A 12,388-nucleotide genomic window follows, 5' to 3' on the forward strand; every position below is an offset into this window, starting at 1 on the left:
ATGTGAAATACATGCATGCTGACGAACTTCACATAGTTAGGAACATTAGTATTCTACAAAAAGCTGTCGAGGTTTGTAACGACTGAACGCGGTTTAGGAAATATGTCTCAGTCGTGACAGCCTATCAAATGCCGTCGGTACTCGGTTTTCTAGAAAAGCTGTCTTTGTTTTCGTCTGAACTGTACAGAGTGTAGAAGTACTATTTGCAATATGTGCATTAAGTGGTTGTTTTTTCATACACATGCACTGTATATTCAGACTGTATATTTTAAAACAAGCAACAGGTTCGTTACGTGCAAATGTTTTTGTGTTTACTGATTCGGTCGAATCATGGTCTTTCAGTGACAAAACCTTACCTCATGGTTGTTCATTCCTGGGGATATGGAATTCGTCCATAAGTTACAAGCTCATATATTAAAATACCAAAAGACCAAACGTCAGATTGTGTTGTAAAAGCGTTTGTCGTGATGGCCTCAGGAGCCGTCCACTTGATTGGAAATTTCGCGCCCTCGTGTGCGACGTATTCATCCTCCACAACAGATCGACTCAGACCAAAATCGGCAACTTTTACGTTTTAAATTTTGTCGACCAAAACGTTGCGCGCCGTGAGCCAAATCACGATGAACGTAGCTGTTTTTCTCCAAAAATGCCATTCCCTGAGCAACCTGCGAGCAAAGGAAAAGTTGAGCTGAACTGATTTATACCAGTTGGATAGCTCTATATCAGTTCTAAACTGTTCTTCCTAGAGGTCCAGTAAGGATCATCTCTTATTGATCCAGTGTTACTACAGGAGGAAACCTCAACTAAACTAACTTTATTTATACTGGATAGCTCTATCAGTTCTAAACTGTTCTTCCTAGAGGTCCAGTAAGAATCATCTCTTATTGATCCAGTGTTACTACAGGAGGAAACCTAAACTAAACTAACTTTATTTATACTGGATAACTCTATTAGTTCTAAACTGTTCTTCCTAAAACTCAAGTATGAGGACCATCTTTTATTTTTAGAATAACGTTAAATGTTAATACAGAGAGCGTATTAAATCCCACCTGAGTTGCAATGTCTATCAACTTCGTCATCTTCAAAAGTTTTCCACTTGGTCCCCTAAGGTAAACTAAAAGACTACCATTTTCCATCAACTCTGTCACGATAAATATTGGTTCCTCTCTAGAGCACACCGCGTACAGTTGAACCAAACGTGGATGAATCAATTTCTTCATAATTTCGGCCTCTCGCAAGAACTTCGCTGGCTCCATCGTTCCTTCTTTCAGTGTCTTAATTGCAACTTTTGTTGTCTTGTTCCAAAGGCCCTCCCACACTTCACCAAAGTTACCTGCACCAAGCTTTGATTTGAAGGTTAAAGCGTTTCTATCAATCTCCCATTTGTCTGCCATGTCGTGAGATATGCCAACTGTTTGAGGCACATCGATCTAAAGGAGGGAATATCTTTAAAAAACAAAACTATTTGGCTACGTTATGAACCAGTTTTACTACGCCAACGGTATTTGGATTATGTGAAGAACAATTAATTTGTTTCAAGGCATATCTTTCTGTTCTAAACCGATCTTCTGCGAAATCCAGTAAGGATCGACCAAGGTTTACTACAGGGAAAAAAATTAAATAATAAACCGGCTCTGGTTACTAATAGCCAATTAAGCTTACCTTTTTACAAGGTTTTCCAAGTCTACAACACAAACCCCCAGGATTTGCAAGATAGAACTTAACCAAGTTCTGAAGGCTTTCAAAATCACGGTTCTTGGAAATGAAATATCCGCCGGAATCCAGCCTCTTTATTTTATAATGTCTCACGGGGGTTGTCGGCGAGCCTGCCGTATCTCGAATGGACAAAGCGTAGGTATTGGGTGGGTTCTCGCTCTCTCGGATGAGAAAAGATCCGTGATCATTATGGATGAGCAATTTCAACGTTTCCTTTCTGCTAATCTTTCCAAAGTACCAACTGAAAAAAACAGAATATTTTTACATTTTCTCAAATAACTCATGAGAGCGGGCAAGTTAAGGATCTTTCCAAATTCCACGTACGAGTTAAAATCTTGCATCCTTTTTATTTTTGTGAATTTCGACCAATGAGATCACAAATGTATGCAAAATCTTACGGAGAACTAAGTTCTGAGCGAAGTTAGTTTTTGCGTGTGTTTTTTCTTGACATGCTAAAATTAATCCAGTTTGCTTGTTTTTGCATGTTCTTGCAAAGCTTTCCCTGCGAGAGAGCTGGTGAATTTTTTTGTATACATATTTCAGCGGCAGTGAGACCCTCAGGGTCAGAGGCATTGCCCCAAAGAGACGTACTTTTAAAAGCAGCCCATCAAATATAGTCAGTAGTCTCTAGGCGAAAGCTCCCAGGTCGAAACGTCGAGAAGTGTTTTTGCCATCTTAGGCAGTTGTTATACCACATTTGATGTGAAGTTGTTAAGGCCGGTTCATACGATACAATTTTGTCGGATCCAATTCACTTCCTAACGTATGGAATGTAGTTTGTTATTGATAAAGCAGTACTGCATGCATTGGCTTTAGTTGATTTGCTGCCCATATACTTTGCAAGTCAACGGACTATAATTGAGGATGTGCAGAACTTGTTTGTTATGTACGTAATTTTCGAGTCGACTGTTAATTTTTACCACAAAGAACCACAGAACCTACGATATTTGCCCAGACACGAAGCAAGAATACTTAAGAATACTTACTCTTCTGTCTCCAGAGTCGTGACCTCAGCAACGTAGTTTTTCGAAATATAACCAGATTTTCCTGTCGAACGAGATGTTGCCATCCACCAGTCAAACTCACAGTTCTCCGGTTTGACTTCTAAAAAGTCTCCCTTCTGAAACGACAAATCTTCGTCCGTTCTCGCCTCATAATCGTACAGCGCTACAAAAACCCTGCAATCGTTTGGTGGACGTACTATGGTGCTTGGAGTTGAGTCAGGTTGCGGCGGTGGGAAATCATACATATTTTGTCCATTGACTCCAATGCTAGGCGTTTCGCCTTTTGTCTTCTTATTTTCTTCAATCTCTGGCTTAGGACAGCAACAACCCATATTTAATTTGATCTAACGAATCGCCAAAAGCGAGCAAAAAAATCTAATTCTTCCTCCTTTACGACGATTGTATTTGGGCTTCCGGGTTTGGTGTAGTTCTGAACAGGCAGGACAGCAAAGCGAAATATGACACTAGATTTTTTTATCTTATTCGAACATCATTAGATTACATTCACAGAACTGACTGTTGTTCCGTCTGACTGAGCAGCTTTCAGTCACCATCTAGACAATCCAGAGCTCACCGCATTGCGGTATTTTACCAGTTGTTCCGTTACAGTCTTTCTCAAAACAAATTGATCAATGATTACATTGCACTGCTTTGTAATGTTTTATTCAGCGTTTCTCTTTCAACCTTAATCAATGTCAGTTGATCGTTGCAGTACTGCTAGTCTGACTGAGTGTTGACTGTTGCTACTAATACTAGCCTGACTAGTCTAGTACTTACTGCTTTGCAATGTTTTATTCAATGTTTCTCTTTCAACCTTCCTCAATGTCAGTTGATCATTGCAGTACTGCTAGTCTGACTGAGTGTTGACTGTTGCTACTAATACTAGCCTGACTAGTCTAGTACTTACTGCTTTGCAATGTTTTATTCAGTGTTTCTCTTTCAACCTTCCTCGATGTCAGTTGATCATTGCAGTACTGCTAGTCTGACTGAGTGTTGACTGTTGCCACTAATACTAGCCTGACTAGTCTAGTACATACTGCTTTGCAATGTTTTATTCAGGGTTTCATTTTCAACCTTCCTCGATGTCAGTTGAAATTTACATGCAAAAATTCATTTTAACGATATATGCATGTTGAAGTTCTCAAGAGCCTGCGTCTTACAAACGGTAGAACCATAAATGGTTCAACCCATGAGCGTGCTAACAACACGTCAAGCGTCTATTACGATGCACTTGTTTTAAATTAGACCTGAATTATTCAATGGCAATTATTAATTCTAAATATCTCGGGGTCCATCCACTCAGTAGTTTCTTCAAAGAATTCGTCCAGTTGCCAGCTAAGAGTTTCAAACGTTGGACGAACCTCAGGTTCCTTTGCCCAACATTTTAACATGATATCTTTGTATAACTTCGCCGGAGCATTCCCAGGTTTCGGCATTCTGTAATCTTCCTCCTCAATTTTCGTGATAACCTATACAAAATATCATTGCATAGATGTGAAATACATGCATGCAGACAGCATACTAACGAACTTTACATGCCTAAGAACATCATATAGTATTCTGCAAAACGTTGTCGTGGTTTGCATCGACTGAACGGTTTAGGAAATATGTCTCAGTCGTGACAGCCTAGCAGCCTACGGTATTCTACAGAAGCTGTCTTGGTATTGGTCTGAACTGTACAAGGTGTAGAAATACTATTATGCTTAATAACAATATGTGCATTAAGTGGTTGTTTTTTTATACACATGCACTGTATATTCAGACTGTATATTTTAAAACAAGGTGAACAGATTCGTTACGCGCAAATGTTTTCGTGTTTACTGATTCGGTCAAATCATCGTCTTTCAGTGACAAGACCTTACCTCATGGTTGGTCATTCCTGGATATGGAACTCGTCCATAGGTTACAAGCTCATATATTAAAATACCAAAAGACCAAACGTCAGATTTTGTTGTAAAAGCGTTCGTCGTGATGGCTTCAGGAGCCGTCCACTTGATTGGAAATTTCGCGCCCTTGTGTGCGACGTATCCATTCCCATGCACAACAGATCGACTCAGACCAAAATCGGCAACTTTTACGTTTAAATTTTTGTCGACCAAAACATTGCGCGTTGCCAAATCACGATGAACGTAGCTGTGTTTCTCCAAAAATGCCATTCCCTGAGCAACCTGCGAGCAAGAAAAAGTTGAGCTGAACTGATTTATATACCAGTTGGACAAGTTGGGTAGCTCTATATCAGTTCAGTAAACTTATTCTTTCTAGAAGTCCAGTAAGGATCATCTCTTATTGATCCAGTGTTACTACAGGAGGAAACCTAAACTAAACTAAACTAACTTTATTTATACTGGATAGCTCTATCAGTTCTAAACTGTTCTTCCTAGAGATCCAGTAAGGATAATTTCTTATTGATCCAGTGTTACTACAGGAGGAAACCTAAACTAAATTAACTTTAGTTATACTGGATAGCTCTATCAGTTCTAAATTGTTCTTCCTAGACCATCTTCTATTTTTAGAATAACGTTAATATTAATACAGAGAGGGTATTAAATCCCACCTGAGTTGCAATGTCTATCAACTTTGGCATCTTCATAAGTTTTCCACCTGGTCCCCTGAGGTATTCTAAAAGACTGCCATTTTCCATCAACTCTGTCACGATAAATATTGGTTCCTCTCGAGAGCACACCGCGTACAGTTGAACCAAACGTGGATGAATCAATTTCTTCATAATTTCGGCCTCTCGCAAGAACTTCGCTGGCTCCATCGTCCCTTCTTTCAGTGTCTTAATTGCAACTTTTGTTGTCTTGTTCCAAAGACCCTCCCACACTTCACCAAAGTTACCTGCACCAAGCCTTGATTTGAAAGTTATCTCTTTTCTATCAATCTCCCATTTGTCGGCCATGTTGTGAGATATACCAATTGTTTGAGACACATCTATCTGCACAAGCGAACATTTTATTGGAAAAATCGCTTGGCAATGTTAAAACTAGAGTATATTTTCGCAATACTGCCTGAACAAACTTACCTTCTTACAAGGAGCGACAAGTCTACAACACAAATCCTTGGGTTTCTGAAGATAGCGCTGGACCGATCTCCGTAGTCTTTGAGAATCACGATTCTGTGATGCAGAATCCAGCTGCGCTATTTTATAATGGTGGACTTCGCTTGTATCCCGAAGGGACAAAACGTAAGTGTTCGGGGAGGACTCGCTCTCTCGGATGAGAAAAGATCCGCGATCATTTACGTCAGCAAGGAGCAACTTCTGTGCCTCCACTCTGCTAATCTTCCCGAAATACCAACTGAAATAATGGATTATTTTTTGACATTATTCAAATAACTTATTAGGATTTTGCCAGTTGGCGAAATATTGAATAACTGAAATATTTTTAACAATCCCAATTACAGATACATTAGGCGTTTGGTAGTTTCCAAAGTTAAACCGTATTTATATGCCTTCCCCAAATAACTCCGGCAGTATAAGATTCTTTGCTAGCAGTAGGGAACCTTTCCAGTTACTAGTTAAATACTTACTCTTCTGCTTCGAGAGTCCCAACCTCAGCAACGTAGTTCCTTGGAATATAACCAGATTTTCCTGTCGAACGAGAAGTTGCCACCCACCAGTCAAGCTCACAGTTCTCCGGTTCAACTTCTAAAAAGTCTCCCTTCTGAAAAGGCAAATCTTCGTCTGTTCTCGCCTCATAATCGTACAGCGCTACAAAAACCTTGCCATCGTTCGTCTCCTGTGTTTCATCTTCCTTCTTCATTGGGGATGGCGGTGGCGTTTTCTGAAGCGCTAAATCCTCTCCATTCCCGTTCGCTTTCTCTTCCCCAACTCCATCTTGTTTTTCATCCTGCTTCGAGCTACAACAACCCATGTTTAAATCAAAATCCTCGTAAATATTTTCTTGTCCAACTGTGCATGTGATATAATTATCCATGCAGTAAAGGCCACACACACATGACACACTGGACACAATTGGCTAACGCGATGCAAATTTTTAACTTTCAGATGCAAATAAATTCAACTGATTCTGCATGAAAGAAAATGTTGAGAGACCGTAAGAACAATCAATTTCAAAAGGAACTAATAATGCTGAACGTGAATACATGATTATTAGCCTCCCCACTTAACGATTTTCCGCCGTCTATGAAATTGACTGAGATATTTTCTCAGACACGCGGCAAGAATACTTACTCTTCGGCTTCCAGAGTCTTAACTGCAACATAGTTCAACGGAATATAGCCAGATTTTCCTGTCGAACGAGACTTTGCGATACACCAGTCAAACTCGCAGTTCTCCGGTTCAACTTCTAAAAAGTCTCCCTTCTGAAACGACAAATCTTCGTTGATTCTCGCCTCATAATCGTACAGCGCTACAAAAACCTTGCCATCGTTCGTCTCCTGTGTTTCATCTTCCTTCTTCATTGGAGATGGCGGTGGCGTTAGTTGAAGCGTTATATTTTGTTCATTCCCATCCGTTTCGTCTTTTTCAACTCCATTTTGTTTTTCATCCTGCTTCGAGCTACAACAAGCCATGCTTAAATCAAAATCCTAGTAAATATTTTCTTGTCCAACTGTGCATGTGATATGAATTATCCATGCGACTAAAGACCCACACGCATGTCACACTGGACACAATTGGCTAACGCGATGCAAATTTTTAACTTTCAGATGCAAATAAATTCAACTGATTCTGCATGAAAAAAAATTTTGAGAGACCGTAAGAACAATCAATTTCAAAAGGAACTAATAATGCTGAACGTGAATACATGAATATTGGCCTCCCCACTTAACGATTTTCTGCCGTCTATGAAATTCACTGAGATATTTTCTCAGACACGCGGCAAGAATACTTACTCTTCTGCCTCCAGAGTCTTAACTGCAACATAGTTCCTCGGAATATAGCCAGATTTTCCTGTCGAACGAGACTTTGCGATACACCAGTCAAACTCACAGTTCTCCGGTTCAACTTCCAAAAAGTCTCCCTTCTGAAACGACAAATCTTCGTTGATTCTCGCCTCATAATCGTACAGCGCTACAAAAACCTTGCCATCGTTCGTCTTCTGCGCTTCCTCCTTTGGAGATGACGGTGGTGTCGTTGTTTGAAGCGTTATAGTTTGCTTATTTCCGGCCGTTTTGTCGGCTTTTTCACCTCCATTTTGTTGATTATCCTGCTTCGAGTTACAAAAAGCCATGTTTAATTCGACCCAGTGGAGGTCTGAAGTGACCAATAGAGATACAATTCCTCGCTTTACATACCGATTGTATATCCGATCTCTCGGATTTTGTATGTTTTGAAAAGCGTAGCGAAATTTGATAAACAAAAAGCCACCACATGCGAGACAAAAGCCGGGTATGCAGAACTTGTGTTCCCGCAGCGTTTTGTTTTGTTATAATCGAGTATGTAAACGATGCCTTCAGATAAAGGCATACTGTTTCGCGGTCACTGGCCGCCTTGACGATATAAAATTTGCGGGATTTTTTATAACGAAATTAAACGACACTGGGGTTTCACTTTCAGAGAAATGGTGGCTCTTTGTCGATAAATGAGAAATTGATGGATAAACGATGGCTTTGATGATAACAATGAACGCAATAAAGCATTGTCATTGAAATTGATTTTCAAAAAAAACGAATCATAAATTAAACACAGTTCACTATTGATTATACGAAAAGCCAATCACAAAAACTCGATCATATTAGACCCCAGAACTTTTTCATGTTGCAGATCATGTTGAAGCAATCATCCTATCATAATTCTGGAGGTAAAACTCGCTTCGACAAGGCAACGGCACTACTTGCTGCTGGTTTCCATTTGGTCGTAGATCGCCGTGACATGTCAAGGTGGCGGATGTGATAGAATATGTGTGTGCAGCAGTGAACTGGTGTGCAGTGAACAAATGAATTATTCGAATACAGAAATAAAGACAAATTCGCATCCGGACTATTTCTCATTGGTGAAAATGACTTGTTCACGACCATGATGCTGAAATGGAGGCCAGGCTTAATAATAATCCTGATTTTAACCGGAGTTCCCCAGGAAACAAGGCACAGTCGTTGTTTCTGCATATATGAATTCTATTATTATATACATTAATAGATTTTATCATTAATCTAATCTTTGGTATAGACTCAAGATATTTTACCACAACAAGCTACTATGCTAATTCTGAGGTCAACTCAACGAGAAAATTTTTAGTATTCTCATTTTCGTCAAAACACAACTCTTCTCTCACAACACCGCAGAAGCCATGCCCTCCATTGCCCTTGGCAGGGGGGTAAAAGCCTCCCATTTATTATCAACAACACTGTAAGCATCAATACTATCCGTTTCTACGTTCATGAACGCCCCCCCAATTGCAAACAGTCTATCTTCGACAACGGCCGCCACCGGGCTCTCCCGACGCACGAGCAGCGGCGGTAATGCAAGCCAGCGGTTCATGCGCATGTCATACGTCTCGACCGAATTATGATCCTCGTCGCAATCACTGCCACCAAGTACAACGATCTGATTACGCAATGCCGCTGCCGCGAAGTACCGCCGTCGGTAAGTCATGGATTCGCACACGGTCCAGTACCCTATCCTGGGGTCGTATTGCTCCACCGTGTTCAAAATCGAGATGCCGTTGTCGCCGCCGATGGCGAATAACAAGCCATCGATTGAAACAGCCTGGAGACCCTCACGTTTCGTAATCATCGGCATGACGTCACACCACGAATCCCTGGAAATGAATAAAACCACTGAGCTATATATAATATCCATATGGCGTCAATCTGACGTCAGCAAAGGCCAAAATCCGCCATGATTTTTGTTTCAAAAACAAAGGAACAAAAAATATAGACAAACCTCTAATCGATGTTCGCAAATTCAATCTTAAAACTGCAGTTTTTAAAACAATTTTAAAAGTAATCTTAACAAGCGACAATTTCATTATCAAATTAACTGGGTTAAACTTTAGTATTCTTGTAGAGTTACTTATTTTTAAATTTGAACTAAATTAGTTTTTTTTGCTTTTTAATTAAGCATCATTACAGAACAGCAGTGGGAATGAAAAACCGCTATCTGGTGAACAGCGCCATCCAGACTTCGCACTGCGTACAACCGGCCCCCTGATCTCTTACCTCACTGGATCATAACGTTCAACGTTATCGTATTCCGTGCGAAAGAAATCGCTCCCCCCGACCGAGTATAACCACCCGCCCATTTCGACCAGGGAAAAGGCGTGGCGATTGAGAGACATCGGTTTAACAAAATTCCAGGAATCTTGGCTTGGATTGTAACATTCCATAGTGTTCAACGCCACTTCGCCGTCACAACCTACGGAAATGAAAAACTGCATTTGTCAAACTAAAAATTCTTAGAATTGTGTTATAGACTTAGAATTCTAAGAAGTCTCGTCACCTGGAGACCTCTCAATATTTTAAGGAATTTGAAAAATTCAAAACTTTAGTTACGAAATATTGTAAAGTGTAAATGTAAATATTGTAAAATACTGCTTTGCGGAGTCAATTTTGTATATTTTTGTATTATGCACCGTTCCACATTTGGGCTGAAAAATTGTAAAAATTCGCACAAAAATTTCAAGGCTATACGGTTTCCACATTCTTCAAACATTTCTCAACCAAACGTTGATATTTTTCTAATTTAGTTTGTTCTTTGCCGCTGAGGTGAAAAACAGCTTTGTAGAAAGGCTAGGATTAGGAAACTCTTTTCTCTATTCAAAACTGTTATATTCAGAAATCTGGGTGAAGTTGCTAGATTCTGGTATATGTTACGTCTATAATACTATCTATTTCAAGAACTGAATAAATGAGTGCTGTTTTCCATTTCCCATATTAAACCTTTCTATTAAAACATGGTATTCTCTTAGGGTGGTCACATTCCCACAACACTTTTGAAACTCTGTCCTCTGCACCCACCCCCTTCCCCACTAAAGGGTCCTCTGCAACAACTCCCTTCCCCTCTACCTCGTTCCCCACTGAAGAAAAACTGCTTCAAAACACTTGCCTCCAGCTGCAAAAATGAGACCACTGTATGTGGTTGCCCCAAGACCATCTCTAGGTTTATTAAGGCAGGCATGTGAAGACCAAACATCGCTCTTAAAATCGTAGCATTCCAGCGTGTTAAATACATAGTTGTGTATTTCCCCGCCAATTATGTACAAGTTTTCTTCGGAACTTCTAATCCTATGTTTCTTCTTGCCGCTCTGTTCCTTCCTTTCCGGCAACAAATGTGAATTCTTTGCCTGGCTGACAGCTTGCAAACAGAAACTGTCCACAGCAATGAGCTCATCTTGTTCAATGCAGTCAACTGGAAAAAATGTAAAAGGCATTAAGATGGAGTAATTGTAGTCAAAATTAGAATGAACAAGTGAATGTCTAAAAAGGAGTAAGATAAACAGGCTGACCATTACTAAAATGGTTGAGGATTTGCAATATCTGTTGCAGAGTATCTTTAACTTGCTACTAACTATAGTTAGAGTAAGTTCAATTACTTACCAAGTACTTTTGGGGGAAGTAGTTCCAACCTGATGTGAGCCAACATTTGCGACAAAAAATTCCTGCGATTCTCTGTATCATGTTTAATCCATGACATTGCAATATCGAAGGCATCCTTTTCTGATGGGACATTCAGAGTATCGCTCGAGAGCAACTGACAAATTTGATCCAATGTTGCCAACTTAAACTCATCGGTTTTGGCCACTTGGCAAAAGTGCTTTGTCGCAAAAGTCAGTGCGGAATCCCGAAGGCTGGTGCATCCGTGCAGCTCGGCGAAGCTGCTGATACCCAGACAGTTTGTTGGATGAAGCTGTGAACTCATATACGCACAACATCCTTTAACTATATTACTGAACTGTAACAAATGTGCTGTCTTTAACAAACTCTCGACATTAGAAGTATTGAAATCAATAACAGACGTGTAACAATAATCAACTAGCAATTTCAAAGCCGCAAAATCAACTTCCTTCAATACAACTTTTCTTGCAGTACTCTCTAGTAAATCCCCCGTAAACATTGTGTAAAAATACGCGCTGTTAGCAGCCAAAACAACCCGATGTGTTTCTATTTCGTTCATGTCTACAACAAGGGTAACGTCACACAACTGTTTCTCTTTGTATATTTTGTACAAACTCTGAAGAAATATACTTGCATGTGTGCTGGTATTTGGCTCCACGGCTTTGAAATCTTCGTTCTTTTCGTCTTCACAGCGATGTGTTGCGTCTGAAAAATTCTCCATGTTTTGTTTATTATTATGGAACTGGTGGTACAATGTCAATGTACTTCATTCTTTTCAATATCGTTCGTGCAATATAAGAACGGAACGCGTAATGACTGCACGCCCACGCAAACATCGCAGCACGCAAAGCTACACATGTACACGAGGGAATCACGCACACTGCGCTCCAAGTGGTCTCAACCAATCACAACGCTGTTACACTAAAATTACACTAAATTACACTAAATGCAACTTACAACTTGCAATGCAATTCTACTCCTGAGGCATCTATTTCAGATACGCTATTTCAGAGGCTATTTCAGATACGTCAGAGCACCTCGTTGCCGCGATCTGTAACTTCCTCTTAGCATTTTGAACCCTCTTTAGTTTACTAATTACATCCCTCCAATAAAAATTAGTATAACAGTGCCTTACCAATGGCAACACACATTGG

At 40.0% G+C, this 12,388-nt stretch overlaps 3 protein-coding genes across 3 annotated transcripts; all 3 read right to left on the reverse strand.

The window, feature by feature from the left end:
- Positions 1 to 977: 977 nt before the first annotated feature.
- LOC114528700 (tyrosine-protein kinase Src42A-like) lies at positions 978 to 7,940 on the reverse strand. Its single transcript, XM_028550377.1, has 3 exons — positions 7,575 to 7,940; positions 1,663 to 1,957; positions 978 to 1,430 (listed from the first exon to the last, which is right to left on the reverse strand). The coding sequence occupies exons 1-3, from the start codon at positions 7,910 to 7,912 to the stop codon at positions 978 to 980; spliced, it is 1,086 nt and encodes a 361-aa protein (XP_028406178.1). The 5' UTR covers positions 7,913 to 7,940.
- On the reverse strand, positions 3,708 to 7,084 carry LOC114528886 (tyrosine-protein kinase Src42A-like). The gene is made up of 6 exons (XM_028550613.1): positions 6,913 to 7,084; positions 6,249 to 6,578; positions 5,743 to 6,016; positions 5,275 to 5,655; positions 4,583 to 4,888; positions 3,708 to 4,189 (listed from the first exon to the last, which is right to left on the reverse strand). The coding sequence occupies exons 2-6, from the start codon at positions 6,479 to 6,481 to the stop codon at positions 3,977 to 3,979; spliced, it is 1,407 nt and encodes a 468-aa protein (XP_028406414.1). The 5' UTR covers positions 6,482 to 6,578; positions 6,913 to 7,084; the 3' UTR covers positions 3,708 to 3,976.
- Positions 7,941 to 8,842: 902 nt separating the features above from the next.
- Positions 8,843 to 12,027, reverse strand: LOC114528881 (kelch-like protein 5). Its single transcript, XM_028550609.1, has 4 exons — positions 11,217 to 12,027; positions 10,726 to 11,028; positions 9,840 to 10,035; positions 8,843 to 9,439 (listed from the first exon to the last, which is right to left on the reverse strand). The coding sequence occupies exons 1-4, from the start codon at positions 11,953 to 11,955 to the stop codon at positions 8,950 to 8,952; spliced, it is 1,728 nt and encodes a 575-aa protein (XP_028406410.1). The 5' UTR covers positions 11,956 to 12,027; the 3' UTR covers positions 8,843 to 8,949.
- Between the last annotated feature and the right edge of the window lie 361 nt (positions 12,028 to 12,388).

The sequence above is a fragment of the Dendronephthya gigantea genome, unplaced genomic scaffold (genome assembly GCF_004324835.1).
Source record: "Dendronephthya gigantea isolate DGI-Jeju-01 unplaced genomic scaffold, DenGig_1.0 000051F, whole genome shotgun sequence".
In the NCBI taxonomy this organism is placed as follows: domain Eukaryota; kingdom Metazoa; phylum Cnidaria; class Anthozoa; order Malacalcyonacea; family Nephtheidae; genus Dendronephthya; species Dendronephthya gigantea.